Source organism: Dendropsophus ebraccatus, chromosome 4 (assembly GCF_027789765.1).
Source record: "Dendropsophus ebraccatus isolate aDenEbr1 chromosome 4, aDenEbr1.pat, whole genome shotgun sequence".
Classification (NCBI taxonomy): Eukaryota; Metazoa; Chordata; class Amphibia; order Anura; family Hylidae; genus Dendropsophus; species Dendropsophus ebraccatus.
The window spans coordinates 111,267,727-111,290,730 of record NC_091457.1 but is presented as its reverse complement, the minus strand read 5'-3'; the positions used below and the strand labels follow the sequence as shown (position 1 = coordinate 111,290,730).

General features: G+C 42.6%; 1 protein-coding gene across 4 annotated transcripts in view; it reads left to right on the top strand.

The window, feature by feature from the left end:
• PLXNA1 (plexin A1) overlaps nt 1–23,004 on the top strand; it is a 246,264-nt gene that overhangs the window by 161,951 nt on the left and 61,309 nt on the right. For all 4 annotated transcript variants that reach the window (XM_069966727.1, XM_069966730.1, XM_069966728.1 and 1 more), the window contains exons 9-10: nt 2,400–2,514; nt 16,871–17,071. In XM_069966727.1, coding sequence (XP_069822828.1) covers nt 2,400–2,514; nt 16,871–17,071 — 316 coding nt within the window. The remainder of the gene's footprint in view (nt 1–2,399; nt 2,515–16,870; nt 17,072–23,004) is intronic.

The following is a 23,004-nucleotide window of genomic DNA, read 5'->3' as shown; positions in this document are numbered from 1 at the left end:
CTATGGCGTTACTGTAGCATATGGCCATAACCAGGGCTGAAGGACCTGCGATCAGCCAAGGAATGATACAACCCTTGTATCATTTATGCAGCTGGAAAAATTGTTTGTCAGCCACACGTCGATTATGTAAATGGGAAATGTACTTCTGACAATAGTGAATGAACACCAGAACGATCTAGTGGTTGTGCGCTGGTTCATTCCTGACACTTTGGCTATGTAAATGACCATGTCAACGAGCTCCGACCAACTTTTACATTGGCAGCTATCTGCTCATATGAAGATATACTGGATCAGTAGATCATATAACATAACAGACGACAGTATGACACATAATAGGCTTCGATACACTGACTCAGCAGACAGTATCACGTGTTAGGCTTAGATACACCAGTTTAGCAGATAATAATACACATAACAGGCTTGGGTACAGTAGCTAAGCTGATTTTTTACTTTTAGCCTTTATAAAAAAAAATGTTTTGCTCAGCTATAATTTACGACTCCTGACTACTGGGGAATGAATTCCCGCCACATTCGACTATTAACCTGTGAGATATGGCGCAGTATAGCCGGCTGTTACATGTTGCTCTATTTATTTTAGTATTTTAATTGTTTACTAGTTGGCGTTGCAGCAAATCTGTTGTTTCCAGCTTATTCTGCAGTTTTCTTCAGAGGGTATCTCAGCGAAAGCTCTGTGGCCTCCCCTCTTGTGTGTTGGCTTCACTGAGCATCCATAGATTACGCTGTGCGGTGGAAATATCCCGACTCTAAATGCATCTCCTTATTAACTCTCCATTTACTTTGCCTAATAGCTACAACGTATTCGTTAAACGAACGCATTTACCAAATGTCAAGGCCGTTCATTTAAGGAGTCTCCAGTGTAAATAAAATTATATCCGCTTCTATTAAAATGACTAATGACATCTACATATTCAAATACCGGAACAGACGTTGCGCTGCAGAGTTTAGGGAACTTAAGGAAAACAGCCGCGCTTCTTAATAAGTGGCGCATGGAGCTGTCCGTGTCTTTGGTGGTTGCAGGTCCCTCAATTGCGCAAGGCCTTGCGTAGGTCGTGATGAACGGGGGAGGGGAGCCGTTGTTGTCATAATTGGATTTTGCCACTTCATTGACTGGTATCTTACAAACGGATCAATCCTCCTCGTGTTGGCATTGAGCGTCGCAGCAAACATCGCCAGTGTCATTTGGGCTTACTACTTCAATAGTTGCTGTTAATTATCTGTTTCTGGGAAAGCTGAGTGACAGTCATTATAGTCGTGGCAACTTACATAAAGATATTCATCTAGACATTTCTCTGAAAATAAGACCTAACCCGAAAATAAGACCAAGCTTCATTTTGCAGGTGTTTGGAATTGGCTTGAAATGTAAGCCCGACTTAAAAGATAATCCCTAGTTACAGTCAGCTGACCAGATCCCTGACTGGTTGGATGAGCATCAGCAAATCAGAGCCAGACTTGTTATGCTCCGCCCCCACCTGCTCAACACAAGCTGCAGGGGAGGCAGGAGGGGTCAGAAGATGCACAGTGGGGACAGAGGGTACATGGACCATCTACAAAGGGAGGGGGGCGGAATACAGTACGGGGAGTACCTGCAGAGGGGGGGATGCATACAGTATGGGAGTAGAACTACTACAGAGGGGGAAGGTATACATTATGGTGGGGAATTACTATAGAGAAGGGGGGCTGTATACAGTAAGGCGGAAAACCCACAGGGGGGTATACGTTATGTGGGGGGTGGGGTGTATACAGTATGGGGACTGGCGCGGTTTTAGATTTTTTTTTTATTTTTATGTTGTACGAATAAAGTTTTGCTACATTTCAAGGAGCTGTGGAAAATCTATTCCTTTGGACACAGTATGGGGACTACCTGCAGAGGGTAAATTTACAGTATAAAGGAAGAGTTACAGGAAAAGTTAAAGTATAGGAGCCTAATAACAGTGGAGCATACAGTATGGCAGCTAACTCCTATATAAAGTGGGATGACAGTATAGGCACATACTTTTGTTTTTCAGTGTCTGGCCAGTTCTACTGTATAGGAAATTTCAGTGACCTGACGACATCCCCCCCCCCCCCCCCCCCCCCCCCCCAGCTTTTTTTTTTTGAGTCCTGTTTAGCAAATATACTCAGTTATCTCATAACAGTATTTGCTGTTTCATGTCTGCGTAACCTTTATAGTATTACAACTCCATGCATGCCCATTTGGTCTGTTGTGTCCTGCAGAGTACTGTTATACATCCCAGCACTTGTGTTTCCAGAACCTCACAACCCTTCACACCTATAGTGCCCACTGGGACCTGCAGTCCATATCGCATAAGACATGATTAGATTCTAATCTCTATACCAACTCACTGCATATTCTGTTTTTTTTGTCTCTTCCCCCACAGCTGCCTTTCCTGTGTGAATGGATCCTACCCATGCCACTGGTGCAAGTATCGGCATGTGTGCACCCACAATGCAGCAGACTGCTCCTTCCTTGAAGGCAGAGTGAACATGTCAGAGGTAAGAAAGCAAATGCATCTCTGTCATCACTGCACTAAGTACAGAGATCAGTGTCTGCAGCAGAAATCTATACAACATCCAAGCAGAGAATAACCTGTGGTTTAGAGTTTATTTCTGTAACATGCCTACTGTCAAATACATCACAAATTTATGGCGGATTTTCCCATTGACTTCAGTGCAAAAGTTGGAATCCACAATACATCTGGCAGCAATTCTGTATGATTTGGTGCTGAAATGCTGCAGACTTTCCACTATGGCGTTACTGTAGCATATGGCCATAACCAGGTCTGATTCACTTATAAACACTGCACACCCTTGCAATACCTGTCAGTAGTATAGCCTTAATAAGCTGGGTTGTCCTGACCTACAGTGGGTACTTATTGTTGTCCTATCCCTATGCCTGCAAAGCTGTCAATGGTTTAAAGATATTCCTGAGTTTGTATTATTTATTAATTGATCTTATATCGGTTTCAGAGTTGTCTTTCTGTCTTGTATCCATACATCTTTCTTTTATCATATTTATTCAGTTCTCTATCTACAAATGTCTGTATCTCTCTGTCCTTTGATCTTCTATCTATCTTCTATCTCATGTCCATCGTTCTATCTGATCTATTTAAGACTTTTCCCACTCTCGTCCATGAGAACCCTTGTTAGATGGTCCACAGTTGCATACATTCCATGCTTTCCAGCACCCCCCACCCCCCAGGGTTGATAGTCAGCTGTGTCTTATTTTACAGGGAGGGAATATGGAGAGAACATGAATACATTTTAGGCTCCTGTGACCTTCCCAGTATCCTCCTTGCACCCTCCCTATTCTGAACTCTGTATTCCTCATTGCTGCTGTTCTTCGTCTGCAGAATATGTAGGTCAGCTGTTTCCTGAGGTTGTAGGTTACATATATGGTGACTGACAGCTACGCGCAGAGGATAGTCAGAAGGGACACACAGCTGTCCTTGCTTACTATGCATTTGTAACCTTTCTTTTCCAAGAGGGAGGTGTTCGTCTACATATATGTGTTACAGTACCCCTGTTGTGTGTGGAGCTGGACATAGGTGCAAAGATAAACTGGCCAGTATGACTGATAGAAGGAGTCTTACTGCATCTTACTGAGATTAGGCACCCATTGCAGTGTCCCACTGCCCAACATACTGGGAGAGTAGATCCTGAATGCAACAGTATTGGTCACAAAATGGCAACCTGGCTAATCTTTATGTGTATCATCTAACGATAAACAAACATTATTGGGTTGTTCTAGCCTACAGTTAATAAGGAGAAAAAAAACAATACTTATCCCCTCACACTAGTTGTTTGTCACCTTAACCACTGTTTGGGTAGGTCTTTGAAGCGTTACACTGCAGGGGACTTGACCCTCTTGTGGAGGCAGTAGGGGTATGAGGTAAGTATACATAAATAATTTTCTATTTAACTGCATCCTGAGAACAGTTAAATAGAAAAAGATTCTCCAAAACACCCCTTTAGGGTACCCTCACCCATCGCAGCGGATTTCACGTGAGTTTTACTGTTTCAAGTACCATTAAAGTCTATAGCACTCTATTCTTACAGCAGATTTTTATTCCACTGCTAGAATTTAGTGCCATAGCCTTGTAAAACCAAAGATGCTGGGCTGCTGCTATAGTAAAAAAGAAATAAAGCAGCCATACCTGTCCAAGCTCCCTCTTAATCCTCTCCGGCTCAAGGTCCCCCACTCGCTGACAGCCCGCTCAACCGATCACAGCACTGTCCTGCTGCAGCCAGTGGTTCGCTGAGCGGGCTGTCAGTGAGCAGAGGACCCAAGTCGACATCGGGGAAAAACGTGGACAGGTTAGAATGGCTGCTTTGTTTTTTTAGTTTTTTTTACTGTAGCAGCACAGTATCTTAGGTTTTTCAAAGCTATGGCACTATATTCTCACATCGGAATGAAAATTCTCTGCCAGAATGGAGTGCCATAGACGTTACTGGTACTCCGCAGTGTGAAATACCGCTACGTGTGAAGGTACCCTCTTATGCAGCGTACAGTCTTTTTCTGCTTAGCTGTTTGTGCTATAGACTGTGATGGCCCTCAAAATTAAGAACATTGTGTTGCTGTCTGACAGCTACCTTTGTCAGCCATCTTATCGTTCATAATGTTTCTGGCAACTGCCAATTTCTTTCCCCTTCATGTCTTTCCTGCGGTCTTTCACAAGGAGAGCACATCCACCCATCCTTATCACTGGCCAGTGGATGCGCTTGATATTTGGCCAGACCCCTAGGGCCCTTTTTTTTTTTTTTAATTTAGCAGCAATGGCACTAGTTTCCAGCCAGGGGCATCAGTGTATGACAAAAAGGCAAAGGGAAACACATTCATGGTTAACATTTCATTTCCTCTGAACCCAAAAATAGTCAGTAATCTGCTTGCCTACATCCTGTAATCATGAACCATCCATTTATATGTACCTCTTTGTAACTATGGTCTCTGACCAGCTGTAGCTATAGGTCCACCTTAACACTTAAGGGCCAAATTTAGCATTGACTGGGTTAAGGCCCTCTCTCTTTATCCAGCCTAGCGAGCCCCTGCTGGCAGCACAAGACTTAGCGTTATCTATGCAGTGCATGCAAGGGGCCTTCTGAACTGCTGGGAAAAGAAGCTGCAATTCAGCAATGATTAATGATGTGTCCAGAGCCAATCCAGGGAAATATTTCCTGGTTGTATTCTCTGCCATTATTCCTCTCGTCTCCCTGACAGCCTCTTCCAGCGTCCGCCGATGACCAAATGTGTTGGTAATAAAGGATTCAGCAAGCTGTAGATTAGATGAAGTCTGAAAAGAAAGTGCATTCAGGTCTGATCCTCTGCAGTGAAGGGCGGACTGTGGTGACGCCACTGTACATGGACTCCATAGGTTCTAGATTCTGACCCCATTTACAGGCTGTGTCAGTATGGGGCGTAATTGGGTGCCTCATGGGTAAAGGTGTAAAAAGAAATGTAAAAAAAGGAGAAAAGAAAAACAAATGCTGGAAAATCCAATGAAAAAACATTAGCATTTTTAGAGTGCATTCATGCTAGGCCCTAATGCTGGTTCAGCATCTGACGATGACTGGATAATAGGAGTATAGCGTAATAAGGCCGCCAGCATGTGATGCGGATAAACAAATGAACCCGCACGTCAGAGCTTTCATCTTAATTACACGGCCCACCATTCTTCTGCAGACATCATCTCCCCAGTGCGTAGAGCAGGAGGTAGGAGCGTAGGCTGGGAAGGAAGGTGAGCGCCGACTTCTGTCTTTGTGACTCTGCGGCCTTCTGTGGTGTCTGCAATTAAAAATGAATTATCGTTTAATAAAAAGTCTGATCTCGGTGGATTAGATGACTGGCCCCCGACTGAAGCGAGTGAAGGTTGCTTGTGAATTGAGGCTGAGTTCAATGGAAGGTGACTGAGAAGTTATATTAAGTGAAGGTGCTTAATACAGAGATATTATCTATTCTTTGTCTCTTGCCGATTGCTGAATCACCTCTGTTTACCCCGCGCTACTCCTCCCTCACAAAATCTGTCTCTTTCAGGAAGGTTCCTTATGATACTTTCCCAATAGAAGTTATATATTTTATATACTTACTATATTAATTTCTTACAAGATAACTGTAACTTTAAAAACTTTACATGTCGTAGAGACATGTGAAAAGTTTTGATCAATGAGCGTCCGAACTAGAATGATGGGGGAGCAATGTGCAGCCGAGCGGTGCTTTTGCTTGCTCTGTGCGTGCAGCAGGAGACAGTACCACGGACCTTCTATAGACGTCCAAAGCTGCGAAAGAAAGTGCTTAGGCCTCACTACTTTCCATTATATCTAGCAAACAGTTTCTCTAGTAAGTAGGTATCTTTATGCCAACCACTGTACAATTATGGACTCTAACATTTATAAAATGTCCCCTTCATTACAGGAACCCAGACGTAGGTGCCAGCTAATAGCAAGCTTACTGACTGTTTCCATTAACAACCAACAAAATAGTGACTACAATGACTAAATTGTGTACATTAATACATTGTACTATTAATTTATTTGTAGATGGACATACCCTTTATTCTCTGATGACCTAATCCTCATGATGTGTATGGGTCATGAAGTATATGTAAAATCAGCAGTTGGCTAAATTCTGTAGAATTTAGAAACCTGTCTTGCAGATATTGCATTCTCATTGGATGTTATCACCTAAGGACATTAAATCGGTCTCCTGGACTAAATACTCCATTTGATTGTTAAGCCGCAGCTTTGTGTTTGTTTCCCTCTATCCCTGGAATGCCAATGAAGACTTGAGCGACACAGATCCTCCAAAATGACAGAGTAGGCAGCTTCCGCAGTGTTCATCCCGTCAGGCTGCCCAGCGCACCGGCTCTCTGGAGTGTATTTATTGAGACTCTTGACAGACAGTAAAACACGTTGGGATCTGCATAGATGTGAGTAATTGTGAGATGTTCTCGGCTCCTGATTGGTCTCCGCCTTTCCATTCCGGCGCTATTGCCATGAAGCATCTTTTGAACCATCTTTTGTGCTGTGAGTGACTTGAAAATAATTCTTGAGATGATATGGTGCACATCCTTGCATTATGTCAGAGCAAGTGGAGGATCTGTCCATATCTTTAAGAAGCCAAAAGAGGGTGATATTTAGGGGTATTCTGGGCGCAGAGAGGACACCAAGGCATCAGTTGCACTGGTCTTACCAGTATTACAGCATGGAAACTCTGTCAACAACATCTTAAGTTACATATTTTTATGAAATCGCACCACTCTTGTCTCTAGGCTGTGCATGCTATTGCAACTCTGCCTCATTTAAGTGAATACTCTGAACCGCATTACCAAATACTGCTTCTGGACCAGAGTTGGCTCTTTCTCTACTACTTGACCACTCTGTCATTAGAGCAGAACATCGAGAATGCTGGTAATACTAGAGCTATGACAAGGCTGACACCAGAGTCGCCTGATGGACCCCATGGTCTGTGGTAAGGTCTGTCAGATTTGATATTGTGTCCATTTTCCATCGTTTTACTGGACAAAATAGCGCTGCATGCTGTGCTACTTTTGTCTGCCATTTTCAAATGATAAAATGTGGTGATAGGCTTCCTAATGGAGCCTCTAACATGTGAACATTCAGATTTTTGCTTGCTGCCTCTAAGAACATGTGAACGCTAACACAGACAACAGCATATAAGGAACGGTACTATTTATAGTGCATGGTGGAATCATTGCAGTACCCACAGTGGATGAGGCGGGATTGTTCAATGCAGACACTGAACCAGCAGGAGACATGAAGTCAGGCAGATTGAGAACTTCCGGGAAGCTAAAAGAATGCAGCTTTAGGTGTGATTGGGGTATAACATTTAACATGCTTATTTATTATGGTGATATTTTCAGGGCACTGGTCCCCATACATTTTCTGTTGTGGTGTCTGCCTCTTTGTAGGACATCGGTAAGGCTGTATGCCGTTTATTATTTTTGTCCCTGCCAAGTATGAGAAGGGGAATGCTTGGGAGTATGTATATGAAGGGATGTAGTGGGATAGTCCAGGCCCGGATGACATCACGTGAGCACCGCTGGCCGCTCCTGTTAACTTAGGAACCAAAACAAACTCCTCGGTTCTAAACAGAATGACGGAAACACTTAATTGTACAGTCCTGCCAAGTCCACGTATAGGAGCCTGCCCAGAAAGCCGGAGCACAGGCCGCAGGCACTCTGGGCCAGAAACTTAACCCTTTCCTTGTAACACAGCAACTTCTGCAACAAAACCTACATACAGTGAATACTTCTCCCAGTAGTAAATACAGTATCACTAATCTCTCTCCTGTCAAGGTGGTTTGTTATAATGCGGCTGGCATTCAAGGCTCTTTAACTTGCAGGATTGCTTCTAGTGGATAGAACTGTAGCAAACCCTCAGCTGAAAGAAGTTACACATGTACTGAAATGTTCAGTCAAGGTCTTGGAAAAAGCAGGCTATAGAAACAGAGTATAATAAAAGACTGTGTATCAGGGTTACACGTGCCCGGATATTTTATGTAAGCACAGATCTGGTGCTGGTACCAGCCTTTGTTCTCTCTACATTATGGAAATAATGATTATTCTCCTTCATATGTTCTTGGACATTTTAGTGAATCGCACACGTGTCTTGTGAAATGAATTCCTGAGGACGCGTCTCAGCGCTGCATGTGGCTGGATGTGCTGCCCTCCAGGTGTTTCCTGTTTTGCATAGCCAATGCATACTTTTGGGATGATGTGGGCTTTCAGACCCATGAACGTTGCTGTTTGACCTTTACGGTTGAGATAAAAGACTGCGTTCACATACGAGGCACCGGCGTGCGGATATCACGTTTAACAATGCTGCTGAATCCATTTGTTTAGTAGCAAATGCTATTTATCAGTTGGGTGACGAGTTATTGTGTCTTGTCCAGAAAGTTTTATCATCCCATTTATGTATTGAGATGGAGGATAGATGTCTTTGGACCAAACTTATCCATATGTTTAAAACAAAAGCTGATTTGCCCACAGCAACCAATCACAGCTCAGCTTTCATATCCTAACAAGCTGTATTTTATACACTGATAACTCTCGACCAATGCTTTTCTCTGACACAGAGCAGACAGCTTCCATTAAAGTGAATGGGAGCTAAGCTGCAGTCACAACACAATTTACAGAGCAGTTTTCTTCCAGCTCTACTTATCTTCATATATACTTTGGGTAGGCCATCCATATTAAGTTGGATGGTGTCCAACTCCCTATACCCCTGGGCTAGTCAGCTGTTGGAAGTGGCCAAGGTTCTCGTACGAGTGCTGCAGCCTCTTGAATGTTTTCTTTTTTTTATTGGGGGGGGGGGGGGCTTGCATCGGTGTATTAGTGAAGGTAGTGCAAGGAACTGCAGTGTTGTTCTATTCAGGTAAAAAAGGCAAGCTGTAAGGTGAACACCCAAGAGTTGGAGCCCATTCAATCTAATATTGATAGTCTATTGTGAGGATAGGCCATCAGTTTTTACAGACTGGATAATTCTTTTAAACCTTGTTTTGCCATCTGTGATGTGTACATTTTGCATTAGTAGTAAAAAAAGCTAAATCCTAGAAAAGATGGGTGATAGCTGTTTTAGGTCATATTGGTTGTTACTCAGCTTTTCTAGTTATGAGGAAGATATGCCTTCCCGATTCTGTCATGCCCTTGCTTGGCACTTGGTGCCTTTTTTTGTATCTCAATCAGCCGTCTGGCTGTGATCACATTATTCTTTTCAGCCGCCCATGTAACATGTTCATTCCTCGTGCCAGGGCCACAGATGCTGTGGCTCAGGTGCTGCGGCTGCTTCAGCTTGTGCTCTGTCAGCAGATTCTGTCTGGTCCCCAGGTAGCCGCTCGATCTGTTAACCAGTCCTCTCAACAGACGCAGGTGCGAGTTCCTGGCAAGCTCTTACCTTTTCTTTTTAACTATATTGCCCTTTAGTGGCTTACATTAGAAGTGGTGTCTTCATCTTTTTCCTGTACAGGTAGATTGTTACAGTGTATTAGTGCAGATGAGAAGTCTAGACTGCTGGCTGTTCAGCCTGGATTAGATAAAATTGACAAAACCTTGACTGTGAACAATATTAGGCCTGTATGAATGTTCTTTCATTCACGATAAGCAAGCAAAGATCTTGAAATAGTGAGAAATTAAAAAACTAAGTATACTGGGAAGTTGCACAATGATGAGTCAGGTATACTACTGTGTGCCACCCCAGTGGACCAATGCTAGGAGTTGTAGTTTTCCAGCAGCTGGAGAGCCACAGGTCAGAGATCGCTATAATGAACCATACATGGCTTTTACCACTCTCTGGACCTTGGCTTTACTGTTGCAGGTGGTAATGCCACACTGTACCCATGTCTGTATGATTAGTAGACCTGTCCTAACATGGGTGATTTACCTTCCAGTCACACACTCTCGTCTTTATCACCTAACACGAGTTAATCAAGCGAGAGTAGCATAAATCCAATAGCTTTGTCACACACTTAATATCACCCCGTGACGCCTCAGCCCTCCAGAGAGGGTCCCTCCAGTGCTACTTTGCAGCTTTTGAAAATTGCATTTTCCTTTGTTTGGGGTTTGCATTGAGCGGGATTTATGTTCCCGTCCACTGCAAAGAATATTAATGTGCCCGCTTGTGCAAAATGAAGTCTCCGTCTTGCCGAGACTTAAGTGACAAATGAATTGGGTCTGATGGAGAGTGAAGCCATCCAGGACCTGTGGGGGCAAGTCAGGGGCTGCCCAATGTGTCATGAATATCATTAGCTGAGACACTTGGGTTAGTCGACATGGGTTTCTGATCATAGTGCCTGGAGTATTTTACTGTTTCTTACAGCCTTAAAGGAACCCTCAAAATAAGTGGAGGCAAAAGGTCGGCCAGGTGTAGGATGTCTGGCAAAAAGTCTTGGATAAACCTTTAAGAGAAAAGAGAGGTTAGTTTTTCCCTTTGATCTTCAGCTGCATAGCTGGGGTTTAGTGAGATAGGTGGTGGTAAGTGGAAGAGATGTAGTCAAGCTGCGGCAGGGAGGGGTATACTCTACCAAGATCACTGCATGTAGGTAAAACCATGCCCATGTGCAGAGGCCCCACTAGGTTGTAACAACATTAGGTCTGATACTTGCTTTGTGTACAAATAAAATGTACATATTGAAATCATTGAGCTATGCCCACCTTTATGCAATATAGTTTTCATCTAGTAAGACAAAGAATACAATCCTAATTTGTAGGCTAATAAAATTGTTTTTAAACTTAGCATAATATCCCACCTATGGACTGACATTCATGAAAACCCACATTTACTGAACTAAAGGCCCTATTCCACGGAACGACTATCTTTCGTATTCGGCCGCTACGGACGATAATCGTCCGGTGGAATAGAGTGCAACGATCAGCCGACATCGTTCATGTCGGCTGATCGTTGCAGTCGCTTGTTTTTCAACATGTTGAAAAACAAGCGACTGATATAGCAGCGATCTGCTGCCGTCGCTCCGTTGAATAGGAGCATCGGCAGCAGACGCTGCTATATCCTATGGGCTGCCCGGACGATCAGCGATCCCCCAAGCGGCCCCCCAGCAGCTCCCCGTCCCCCCCTCCCGCGTTGGAACGGGGAACGAGGAGCAAACGAGCGCTGAGAGCGCTCGTTTGCTCCTCTAAACGACCTGTGGAATAGGGGCATAAAATGATTCAGGAATTTTAAGAGGTGCATGACCTGTAGGGCAGGGTCTACATAGTAACTTTGTTTACATGAAAGCAGGTCTTACCAAGTCGTGCAACTTGGCCGTTAACTAAATAGCCAGATAGCAGAGAAAATGGAAGCAAGTCGTAGTTGCACTCAATTTGCATTGAGGATCAGTGGTAACAAAGTTGAGTGCAGCCTGCCACTAAAAAACCCTCAAGGCTGTCACTTTTCAGTTGCCCAACCTTGTGTGTTACTAAAATTGGTGCATAGCCCTAGCTGAACTGTCAGTACACAGTATAAGGGGGCATTACAAGGGTACACTTGTCTAAGTGACTACCGAGGTGCTCACATGTCCTCTTTTGGCGGGTATTTAGTTCTGTGTCCTCCTGAAAAGTCAAGCCATTGCAAAACAGTTTTCAAATATGACTTTTTGATGATTTGTTTTCCATGAATAATCACTGTGTTCTAGAACATGTAGCATTGATGTCCCTTGCCCCCTATTAAAATACCCAGCTCCTGGGACCTCCTCCTGCTGCATCAGATCTTGTACTTATTTTGCCTCTAGGCCTCTCTGCATCAAAACATGTTATTAGATGCTCCTGCGGTGGAGTCTGCCCCTGTACTTAGACCAGAGATGCTCTCGTCTCCGGGGCTCCCTTCTCTCTGTTTGCCTCGTCCCGGATGGGTTGACCATGCAATAAGACTCTGTGAGTTGCATCAGGATTTTTATGCTGATTCTAAAGCCCAGAGGGAAGAGCTCTGTTTTTCCCTAGTCAGCTCCCCGAACACAGGCGTATGAACACAGAGATCAATTTTATGGCAAATTAGTAAATATCAGGTTCTACAACTCAATCATTGTCATATTTCTGATGGGCTCAAGCTGTTGTGTAACCACATCTTACCACAGGCTGTCAGGGCATGCTGGGAGTTGTAGTGCTGCCAAAGCTAGAGAATCACAGGTGGGAGAACACTTCTGTATCTTATGACTGGCAGTAGTAGTTTCATGGGTACATACATGTGCTATATGTGGGTACAGGCAATTCTGCTGATGAACCCCCATTTATTAGTGCAGCTGTGTCATCGCACTAGTGACCAGATGGTTCCAGATTATCCGGGTTGATCTCTCTGTCCTGCTCCTTTAGCTTTCCTCATCGCTTTGCTCTCGTGCCAGGCGCGATGAGTGTGAAACGCACAGAAATGTGCTGATCCCGTTCATGATAATCCGTGGCCATCTGCTCCCCTGATCGCTGCTTTGCTAACTTGGTTTTCCAGTCTTGTGAGTAAGAGGAATTTTTTTTATTTATTTTTATATATTTTTTTTCTCTCTCTCACACTTCACCTTCTGCTGCCATTGTGCTGTTTCCTCAAGTCCATGCATCATGTACAGCAAAGACAAGTTATTTTTAAACTAAGGCCTTGGGAATAAAAGTTGATGAAAGATATTATAGGATAAGTCCAAGAGTTGTATAAATGTATGGATGTAATAGTAGTGTAGCTCTTAGAGCTGAATAGCAACATTATATATACATTTTTCTACATAGGGAGCAGTAGTATTACAGTATTATAGTTGTAGTTTTGTATGTAGGAGGCAATATTATAGTAGTTATAGTCTTGTACATAGGGGGCAGTATTATAGTAGTTATATTGTACATAGGGGCAGTATTACAGTAGTTATATTCTTGTACATAGGGGGCAGTATTATAGTAGTTATATTCTTGTACATAGGGGGCAGTATTATAGTATTTATATTCTTGTACATAGGGGGCAGTATTATAGTAGTTATATGGAGATAGCAGTGGATAGGTGGTATTTCTTTTCTTGGTTGTAAAACCCCTTTCAGCTTTTCCTACATAAGCATACGTGCACACTATCGGCCGCGAATACGGACTCTGGCAGCTGCGCCCGTCTCCGCCTGTTCCATAGACTCCATTCTATACACGGGCGAATTCCGCCTTCAAACAAAAAAATTGATATGTCAGTTCTTTTGGCGGAAAGTGTAATTTGTTTGTGCATAGAATGAAGTCTATGGCATGGGCGGAAATGCGCGCAGCCACCAGAGTCTGCGACCGGCTGTGAGCTGTGGAATCCGCAATGGGTTTTCTGTTGCGATTCCATAGTGTGCACATACCCTAACACAGAAGAAAGGATGGTAATGTTAAATCAAGAGCCATTTTTATTGTGGTCAAGGCTGGACCTTGATGTAACCACCATCATTGTGTGAGCAGACTTTTCTGGGTTTTATGGGGTCGCACAAGGACTGGCTCTTAAGCGGTATATATTGCAGCTCATATTATCATTCAGCAGTTATATTGCTGGGATATTAGCTTGAACATAGGATATCCTTCTTGTTTGCTAAATCAATATTATGGAGACCGCAGCTCATCCATTAAACTAGAGCAGCTATCATCATCATTACTGCATCAAACACATTGTGAATTGCTGACTCCAAGAGAGGGATGAACATTAGGAAATGTCCAGAGCTTATCACTAGATGTCGCAGGTTAAATGACAGCTTAACAGTTTAGATTTGTATTGTTTGCCTCTTATCTGAGATGATTGTTTATACTGATGACTTCTCTACTTGATCGAGTAATGCCAAAACCTTAAAGGAACTCAAGTCAAGAGCCCTGGTCAGGAGACAGCTCAAGAGGAGTCTAAGGAGGTGTAAATGATAGATAACCCCTCTTCTGCGAGCATGCTTTACAGGCTCCCAACAGCTGGCATCTGCCGGCTATGGTACAGATGACTCTGGGATGAACCATACGGATGTCCTGGCACATTAAGTATGCGATGGTTAGCACTTTTCATCTCTTCGTTAGATGTTGGATGGAACATGAGCCACACATTACACATCTTTCTGAGGCCGCTGATTGAACTCGGTCAGCAAGTCTCCCAGTTTTATTTTGCCATGTGCACCAAATCATTGACTCGACCTCATATCTGTCTCACTCAGAAGCTCAGCTGTTAGTATAAGCCATGGCCACACAGGAACATCTGTCACATTTGTTGTTTAGGGGTCTACTGGCCAGTTAGAACGGACTCATGTGTTGGCATCTCTTTACACTGGAACACTGATTTAATGGGGTCTGTTCAGGTTTCCATCTTTGGGTCTTGTATTTAATGGACAAATTATTGCTACACTATTGTGTCTTGGATTTTTGTCATGTGAAGCAAGCCTTACAGAATGTCACTCAGCTTTTTTACATTGCTGCAAATACACAAATCACAGAGGCAAGGGAATTCTGTCTGTAGCAGCTTACCAAGACAGAACACAGGAATATGGGACAGGGCCTAGATAGAGCTATGTGCAGGACTGGTGAATGGAAGCTAAGCTTGTTGGCTTCCTCTAGAGTGTCTATACTGTGTCTGGAAGGTGAATCAAAGTTCCGCTCTTATATTTGACCACTCAGAGTTCTGGGCCGATAAGGGATGCACGGCCTGGGTGAATTCTGCGCCTGGAGGGAAGTTAGCATTGGGCCCCACGGTTGAGTGCTACTGGGAGTTGTGTGTCTTCTGGACCTCAAACATTCCCCTCAATTATATAGAAAAATTATCATGCTACAGATTTTAAAGTGTTGGTGCAATGTTACAGATTTAAAGTGTCACTGTCGTGAAATTTTTTTTTGCAGAAATCAATAGTCCTGGCGATTTTAAGAAACTTTGTAATTGGGTTTATTATCCGAAAAATGCATTTTTATCATGAAAAATCAGTTTGAAGCTCTCCCCCCTGTCTTCATTGTTCTCCTATGGAGAGAGCTAAAGAAAAGACCAAAACAGGACAACAAAGAGTTAATCTACAAATCCCTCACGGGATATCTCCTGTGACAGTCACCAGTGACCTGTCTGAGCTCGGATTACAGCTGTCACCCAGCTCCGTGCCTGTAATCCTCTGTTATCTGCTTTCTGCTGCCGGCTAACTCCCTCCTTCCTCCTCCCCCCTCCCCTCTCCCTAGAGCAGACAGGGTACGTCTCCTGCAACAAGTCACAATTTTCAGATTTTTCAGAGTGGATGAAAAAGAGGAAGGAGGGGGGGGACCTGGGAAAAGGCTTTTTACATGCAGATAATGGCAGATTTGGCTAATAAACCCAATTACAAAGTTTCTTAAAATCGCCTGGACTATTGATTTCTGCAAAAAAAAAAAATACGACAGTGACTCTTTAAGCTTTAAAAATAATAATAATATATAAATAATCTGTAGCATCGCGTCAGTACATTCTTAGTCGTGGGTCCGGATTTAACACACACACACACACACACACACATACACACATACATGTACCTGTTAAATCGGCACCTCTGCACCCTCAAATTTGCAGCAGATTAAAAATGTGTGGAAAAATTGGTCCATGACAATTGGCTTCATTCTGGAAAGCAGATCTGACAACCTTTCTTGGAGAAAGTTGGTGCCCTCTTAATGTAGAATATCATCATTCTTAAGATCCAGTCCTAAAGAATTTAAGATGTCCTAAAAGCCTGAGAAGAAGCAACAAAGGACTATTCAGGATTTTTTTTTTCTTTTTTATTCTATAATTTGCCTCCACTTGATCTGGCTAAACACAGGACATTTGTTATAACAATTTTATTTCACGTGTTTGAGGGATGTTTTATAAAGCCAAAATGATCAGCTATTAAACATTTATATCCATGTTTTGTGTGTTTCCTACAAAGTAAAATTTTCCAAACATCCCCTCTGTCTGGTGAGTCCATATTTTTTCAGGGGTTTTATGAGCCGCTAGCCTTTTAACGCTGCTCTATATTTATAAGCTGTGAAGTTTAGGTTTACTGCTTCTTTAAGGTCAATGACCTTAATGCCTTGGTCTTGATTGTCCTTCCTAGTGAATCGATAGATTGCTTTTTCAATAATGATGGATTGGACATTTGCTGTGTGTGGTAGGCACTAGATAATCATTGTATGTTTTCCCACTGCAGCAAAAATCAGCCAAGGTTATTTGCTAAGATTTCAATATTCTTTATACATTCCATTTTGGATTTTAATGCCATTGTCTCCATAGCATTCATGGTCCTTATTTTATAGGCACTGAAATATCCAGGTTCTTGCCTTCTATAGTTATTGGAAGGATGTAGCTGGGTAAAAGCGGACTCCTAACCATATTGTTTTAGGATAAGTGAGATGGACTAGTATACCTGGTAATATACGCTCTCTCCTTTCTGTTATAGGACTGCCCTCAGATTCTGCCTTCAACTCAGATCTACATTCCAGTCGGTGTGGTGAAGCCAATCACTTTGACCGCCAAGAACCTTCCCCAGCCACAGTCTGGACAGCGCAATTATGAGTGCATCTTCCACATCCCAGGTAGCGTGACGCGAGTCACTGCCTTGCGCTTTAACAGCACCAGCATTCAATGTCAGAACACCTCGGTAAGTGGCAGGTCCGCAGACAGACTGATTTCTGTTACCAAGATATGCTTCTTGTTCTGTGTGTATGTTATGTGCCATAATCGGTTATCATGGGAATACCACGATAAATAAGATTGCCCAGTTTTACATTTGCAAATGCTGCAGTATGGTTCATATGCGACTGTTACTCTCCAGTCACGGAGCAGGACTGCAGTTATCAGCCCAGGACCAGTGAACACCATATCCCTTAAATCAATAATGGCAAATAATTCCCCTACCCACAGTTCAACCAGTGAAATTACATATAGAGAGGATAGAGATCCTGATGTGCCAGCAACGACGTGTGCGTGTAACTTGTGTTCTAGTCTATGGGTGGTTGATTTCTAGTCTTCTTGCATACGGCGGGCCCGTTTCAGCTTTGTTTTCCTCCTAATAAACCTATTTACATAGTCTTTATTTCCCAAAGGCGCAGGCAGGATTTTATGATTACACAACTGCAGCAAATGAAAGCAAAACAGGCATAAACATATTGTAAACTACAAGAGTAAAAATCATACTGCGGAGGCGGTCTGTGGAAGCCTGGGCTCTTTATGCTCTGGTCAAGGCTGTGTGATGGGAGGCAATGTGGCTGCGTCTGTCTGTCCCTCTGTGGAGTCCTGTGTGAGCTGTAAATGAATGAGATTGCTGTATTTGCACGCTTTGCTTATATATAGGATGTGTGCAGTAGCTGGCCATAGGGGAATTGCTGGATTTCTATGTTCTGCTGTGATGTTTTGAAGGTCAATAAATGTGTTTAAGGGCCTTGTTAAACACTGCTCAGTGCAATATTTTACAGGATGACTGATCCCAGGGATCTGTACATATCTCTTAAGTTTATGGGGATCCGGAGTGCACGGTGATAGGAACAAATCTAATCACTTCTTCATGACCATTGATGATTCCTTCCCATGTACATACACTAAAGCTGGAGAGTCGCTCTGTGTGTGTCTGGGTTGCAACATCTTTCAGTTCTTTGATACAAGTTCAGAACTATTACAAGTTGTAGTCACATTGTATCAGTTTGTTATTCCCCAGACCTAATGACCATCCAATATTTTACTGCATTCCAACACTGAGTCACACAAGTAGTATGATTGTGGCTCCAAAGTGCCCAAAGCCACATGATACGAATTGCAGTATAATGCAAGGTATTGCCTGCCGCCAATTTGCCTATAAAATTAGTCTAGGAAAAATAATGGAGCCACAATGTGAATACATAACATTTCTCATTGTTTACTGATCCTGCGTTACAGCCTGTATTATGCTCCAGAGCTGCACTCATTTTTGATTGCGCTGCAGCCTATATTATACTCCATAGACTAATGTAGTGTGTATTCTTTACCCCAGGCCCTTTACTATAATCTGAAAATATTTACTGATCCCTGCTTTATAAGACCTCAGCCAAGCTGGTTAAGGTTTTGTCTAGGAATTACATGTTATGTCTAATGTGACTATGCTGGCCTATTTGATCTTGATTCAAGAAAGTGGTTCAGCCTGTCATGGAGGTGCCTCTCCATTGCATCCAAGCAATAGGCTGAGCAGGTAAGATGGATAGGAGGACGTGCTGGGCAGTGACTGGGATCAGGGCAGCTTTAGTTAGCCCAGCCTGGTCATTACTGGTCACTAGAGATGAGCGAACCTGGAGCATGCTCGAGTCGATCCGAACCCGAACTTTCAGCATTTGATTAGCGGTGGCTGCTGAACTTGGATAAAGCCCTAAGGCTATGTGGAAATCATGGATATAGTCATTGGCTGTATCCATGTTTTCCAGACAACCTTAGAGCTTTATCCAAGTTCAGCAGCCGCCACTAATCAAATACCGAACGTTCGGGTTCGGATCGACTCGAACCCGAACACGATTCACTCATTTCTACTGGTCACACAATCTTCTTTCTGTTTTCGAGATGAGCAGCTCGATGCAGGGTCTGCCGGCTCAGCCAATCACTGACTATACTCCATTAATGACACAGAGTGAAGGGATCTTTAGTGTGTTGGTGACTATTGAATGATGATTTCAAACATGGCTGCCGATAATGGCAATTGGTTATATATATGTACTCTTAGAGGTGTGTCTGCCAACATTATCGGCCCTATTATATGGGCTGCTGATAGCTGTAAACGATCACTGGCCGTGTAGATTGATGCCTATTACAAGGCTATATCATCATGCAGATAGAACTGCATGAACAATCGCTATAACTTTTTGCCGTCACATACCGGCTGCACATTCCCTATTACATAGGGAGATGTGCGGCAAACAAGGGATACATTTTTGACAGATCAAAACGACCTGCGCAGCTGATGATTGATGGGTGATAATTGCTCTGTGTAATAGTCCTCCAGAGCTAGCCTGCAGAACTGTGAGTACAGCACTGGAGGATACTCCAACGTGTAACTCCGGATCACAGTACATGTCCCAAACCCACTTCCTCCTCTGAACGCTTTTGATGTACTTACTGAGTGAGTGACTGGAGCTAATGACCATGTACATGCTTTACTTTACATCTAGCATCAATAGAAATATATTAACATAATCTTTCATGTAGCTTTACCTGCAGCTACCCACAATGACTTGTTTTGGATGATCAGAGACGAATTAGGTTTGTGTTTCAGTCCTTTGTATAATATGGAAGCCAGAGACCAGTTCACATGGAGATTTTCTTGTTTTTCATCTATTTAGTGAATTGCTAGAAATGGGTGGCCATGATCCTACTTTATATGCACAGTGTTCTCTGAGATTGTGTCTATTGAGAGGAGAACAACAGATGGAAGGTGGTCAACTGTGTCTTAGAGGAGCCAGAGTTTGGAGGTGGAAGGTCTTGTGAAGTCCCTGAGAGATTCCATGCAGAGCCATAGCGAGCGCAGAAGCTGGGTCAATGGAAGCGTGAAATCCATGAAAGAAGTTCACTTCGCCAAACCTCAGTAGATTAATTGTGTTTGCAGAGCTCTCCAGCCAAGAAAATACAGATCTAATGTATTGATGGACAAGGTGTCTCTGGGGATGGATGCTGTTCCAAGCTGCCCGCCAGCCGCCTTCCCTCCTCTGAGCGCACGCTCCGGCTGCTAGACAGACCTCACCTCCTATCATGTGCATTGTGTGTGCTGTGGTGGCCCTTGTCTTTGTGCATCCAACCACCTGATCCTGACCAGCTACTTCTGTTGACAGGCAGTGAGAGGCTTTAGGCTGTACTTAACCCTTAGTTAACTAAAGAAGTTTACCTTTAAAACTTAGAATACAATATCATAACTGGGTTTATACAGTAATTTTATATGCACTAAGCCTTATTGTCTGTACCAGAAGCATAATAAAAAGCCTTTTTTTGCAAAATAGTTCTTTTCTTAGTCAGCTGTCTCAGTATGCCCCCACCATGCCTCAAGATGGAGCTCAGATTTCATTTTTTTCTTTACACCTTTCTCTTGTGCTCATTGTTGCCCCCTGCTGAGCAATGTGCTTTGTATAAGCTGCCAAGCTGATGGGGGGGTGAATGTGACAACAGCTCTGAGCACATTTCTTCCTCACAGTAGTGGTTGTCACTATACAAGCCCATTCAGGTATTGTGCTAACAAACAAAGCCAAATACCTTTACTGCTCCAGTACACATTTTTAATACTTTTTCTCTGTACCAGTATATATGTACTGTAATACTGCCTTCTATGGGCAAGAATATAATTACTACATAACTGCCCCGTATGTACAAGAATATAACTACTATAATACTGCTCCTATGTACAAGAATATAACTACTATAATACTGCCTCCTATGTACAAGAATATAACTATTATAATACTGCCCCCCTATGTACAAGAATATAACTACTATAATACTGCTCCTATGTACAAGAATATAACTACTATAATACTGCCTCCTATGTACAAGAATATAACTATTATAATACTGCCCCCCTATGTACAACAATATAACTACTATAATACTGCTCCTATGTACAAGAATATAACTACTATAATACTGCCTCCTATGTACAAGAATATAACTATTATAATACTGCCCCCCTATGTACAACAATATAACTACTATAATACTGCTCCTATGTACAAGAATATAACTACTATAATACTGCCTCCTATGTACAAGAATATAACTATTATAATACTGCCCCCCTATGTACAACAATATAACTACTATAATACTGCTCCTATGTACAACAATATAACTACTATAATACTGCCTCTATGTACAAGAATATAACTACTGTATTACTGCTCCCTATGTACAAGAATATAACTACTTTTTTGCTTCCCATCCTGAATCCGTGCACCTGGACTTACATGCAGTGTGGTGCGGGCCGGCTATTACTTGTACCAGAATAACTACTACAATACTGCCTTCTATGTGCAAGAATATAACTACAGTGGTGCCTTGGATTATGAGCATAATCCGTTCCAGACCGCGCTTGTAATCAAACTCCACTCTTAAACCAAAGCAAATTTTCCCATAAGAAATGATAGAAATACAGACAATTGGTTCCACACCCCCAAAATAATGATTTATTATTCTGAATAACATGTAAAACAAATGAGACAAAAATTCAGAAACAGCAGAATATGTGATATTATAAGTTACTGTACAGTAATGGAGAGGAAGGGAAACACAAGGGCGGACAGAGACTGCAGGGAGCATGAAGTGGTTACAGCTATGAAGAAAGTACCTCCACAGTCCTGTCCCCTGATGTTAGCCCCAGCCTGAAGTGGATCTGCTATGATTTGGAAGATGAGGGAGACTTCCTGGGTCAGAGTACAGGGCTGTAGACCCCGCTGTGCAGACCGTTCCTCTCCCCCACTCCCCCTCCCACCCAGTACAGGGAGCTCTTAAACCAAAGCAATGCTCTTAATCAAAGTCACCAAAAGGCTCTTAAACCAAGTTACTCTAAAACCAAGGTACCACTCTACTATAATACTGCCTTCTATGGGCAAGAATATAACTACTATAATACTGCCTTCTATGGGCAAGAATATAACTACTATAAATGCGCCTTCTATGGGCAAGAATATAACTACTATAATACTGCCTTCTATGGGCAAGAATATAACTACTATATCTACTGTTGTTGCTCTACAATTACTGACTGTTATGCTCCCACTCGCAGTGTGAATACTGGTCACTGGTGGCAGATCAATTGCACCAGACTTTATAACAAATTATATGAACATGTTCATTCTTTGAGTGAAGAACGGAGGCACACTAGAAATCCCTGTGAAGCAATAGGACAGTCAGAATTTCAAGCAGAATCTGCCACGCGGACTCCGCTTGTAAATTCCACCTCTTATAAGGCCCTATTACTTGAAACTGTTATCGCCCGTATTCGGCTGATATCAGCCGTTGCAGCCGATAATCGTCTTGTGTAATAAAAAACAACGATCAGCCGACATGAATGATGTCGGCTGATCGTTGCTGTCGTGTCTTACAACATGTTAAAAGACAAACGACTAATATAGCAACGATTCCTCCAACCACAAACACACGGGTGTGAGGGCGCAGGTCCAACAAAAAAATATATAATAAAACTAAAAAATATTTATAAAATATATATATAAAATTTATTAAAAGACTCAACGCGTTTCGGAACCGCTTCGGTTCCTTTCTCAAGAGTCATAGAGATTGAACTAACAATCAATTTATACAAAAAATAGTCCATGATGTCAGAGGGGGTTGGACGAAGAAGGAGATTTAACCCTTAACACATTAGAATTACATCAAAATATTCAAGGCATATAAATAAGAGAATAGATTTTAAAACAGGATCACTTAAAATAATCTTCCAATGTTTCATTAGCACTTTTTTTATTTCTTGTGTGCCACAGTTATATTCAGTGATAAATGATACCCCATATTTATTATTTTTCTTCACGCTACCATGGTCCTTCTGTTTTTTATCCATATTATCTAAAATACTTT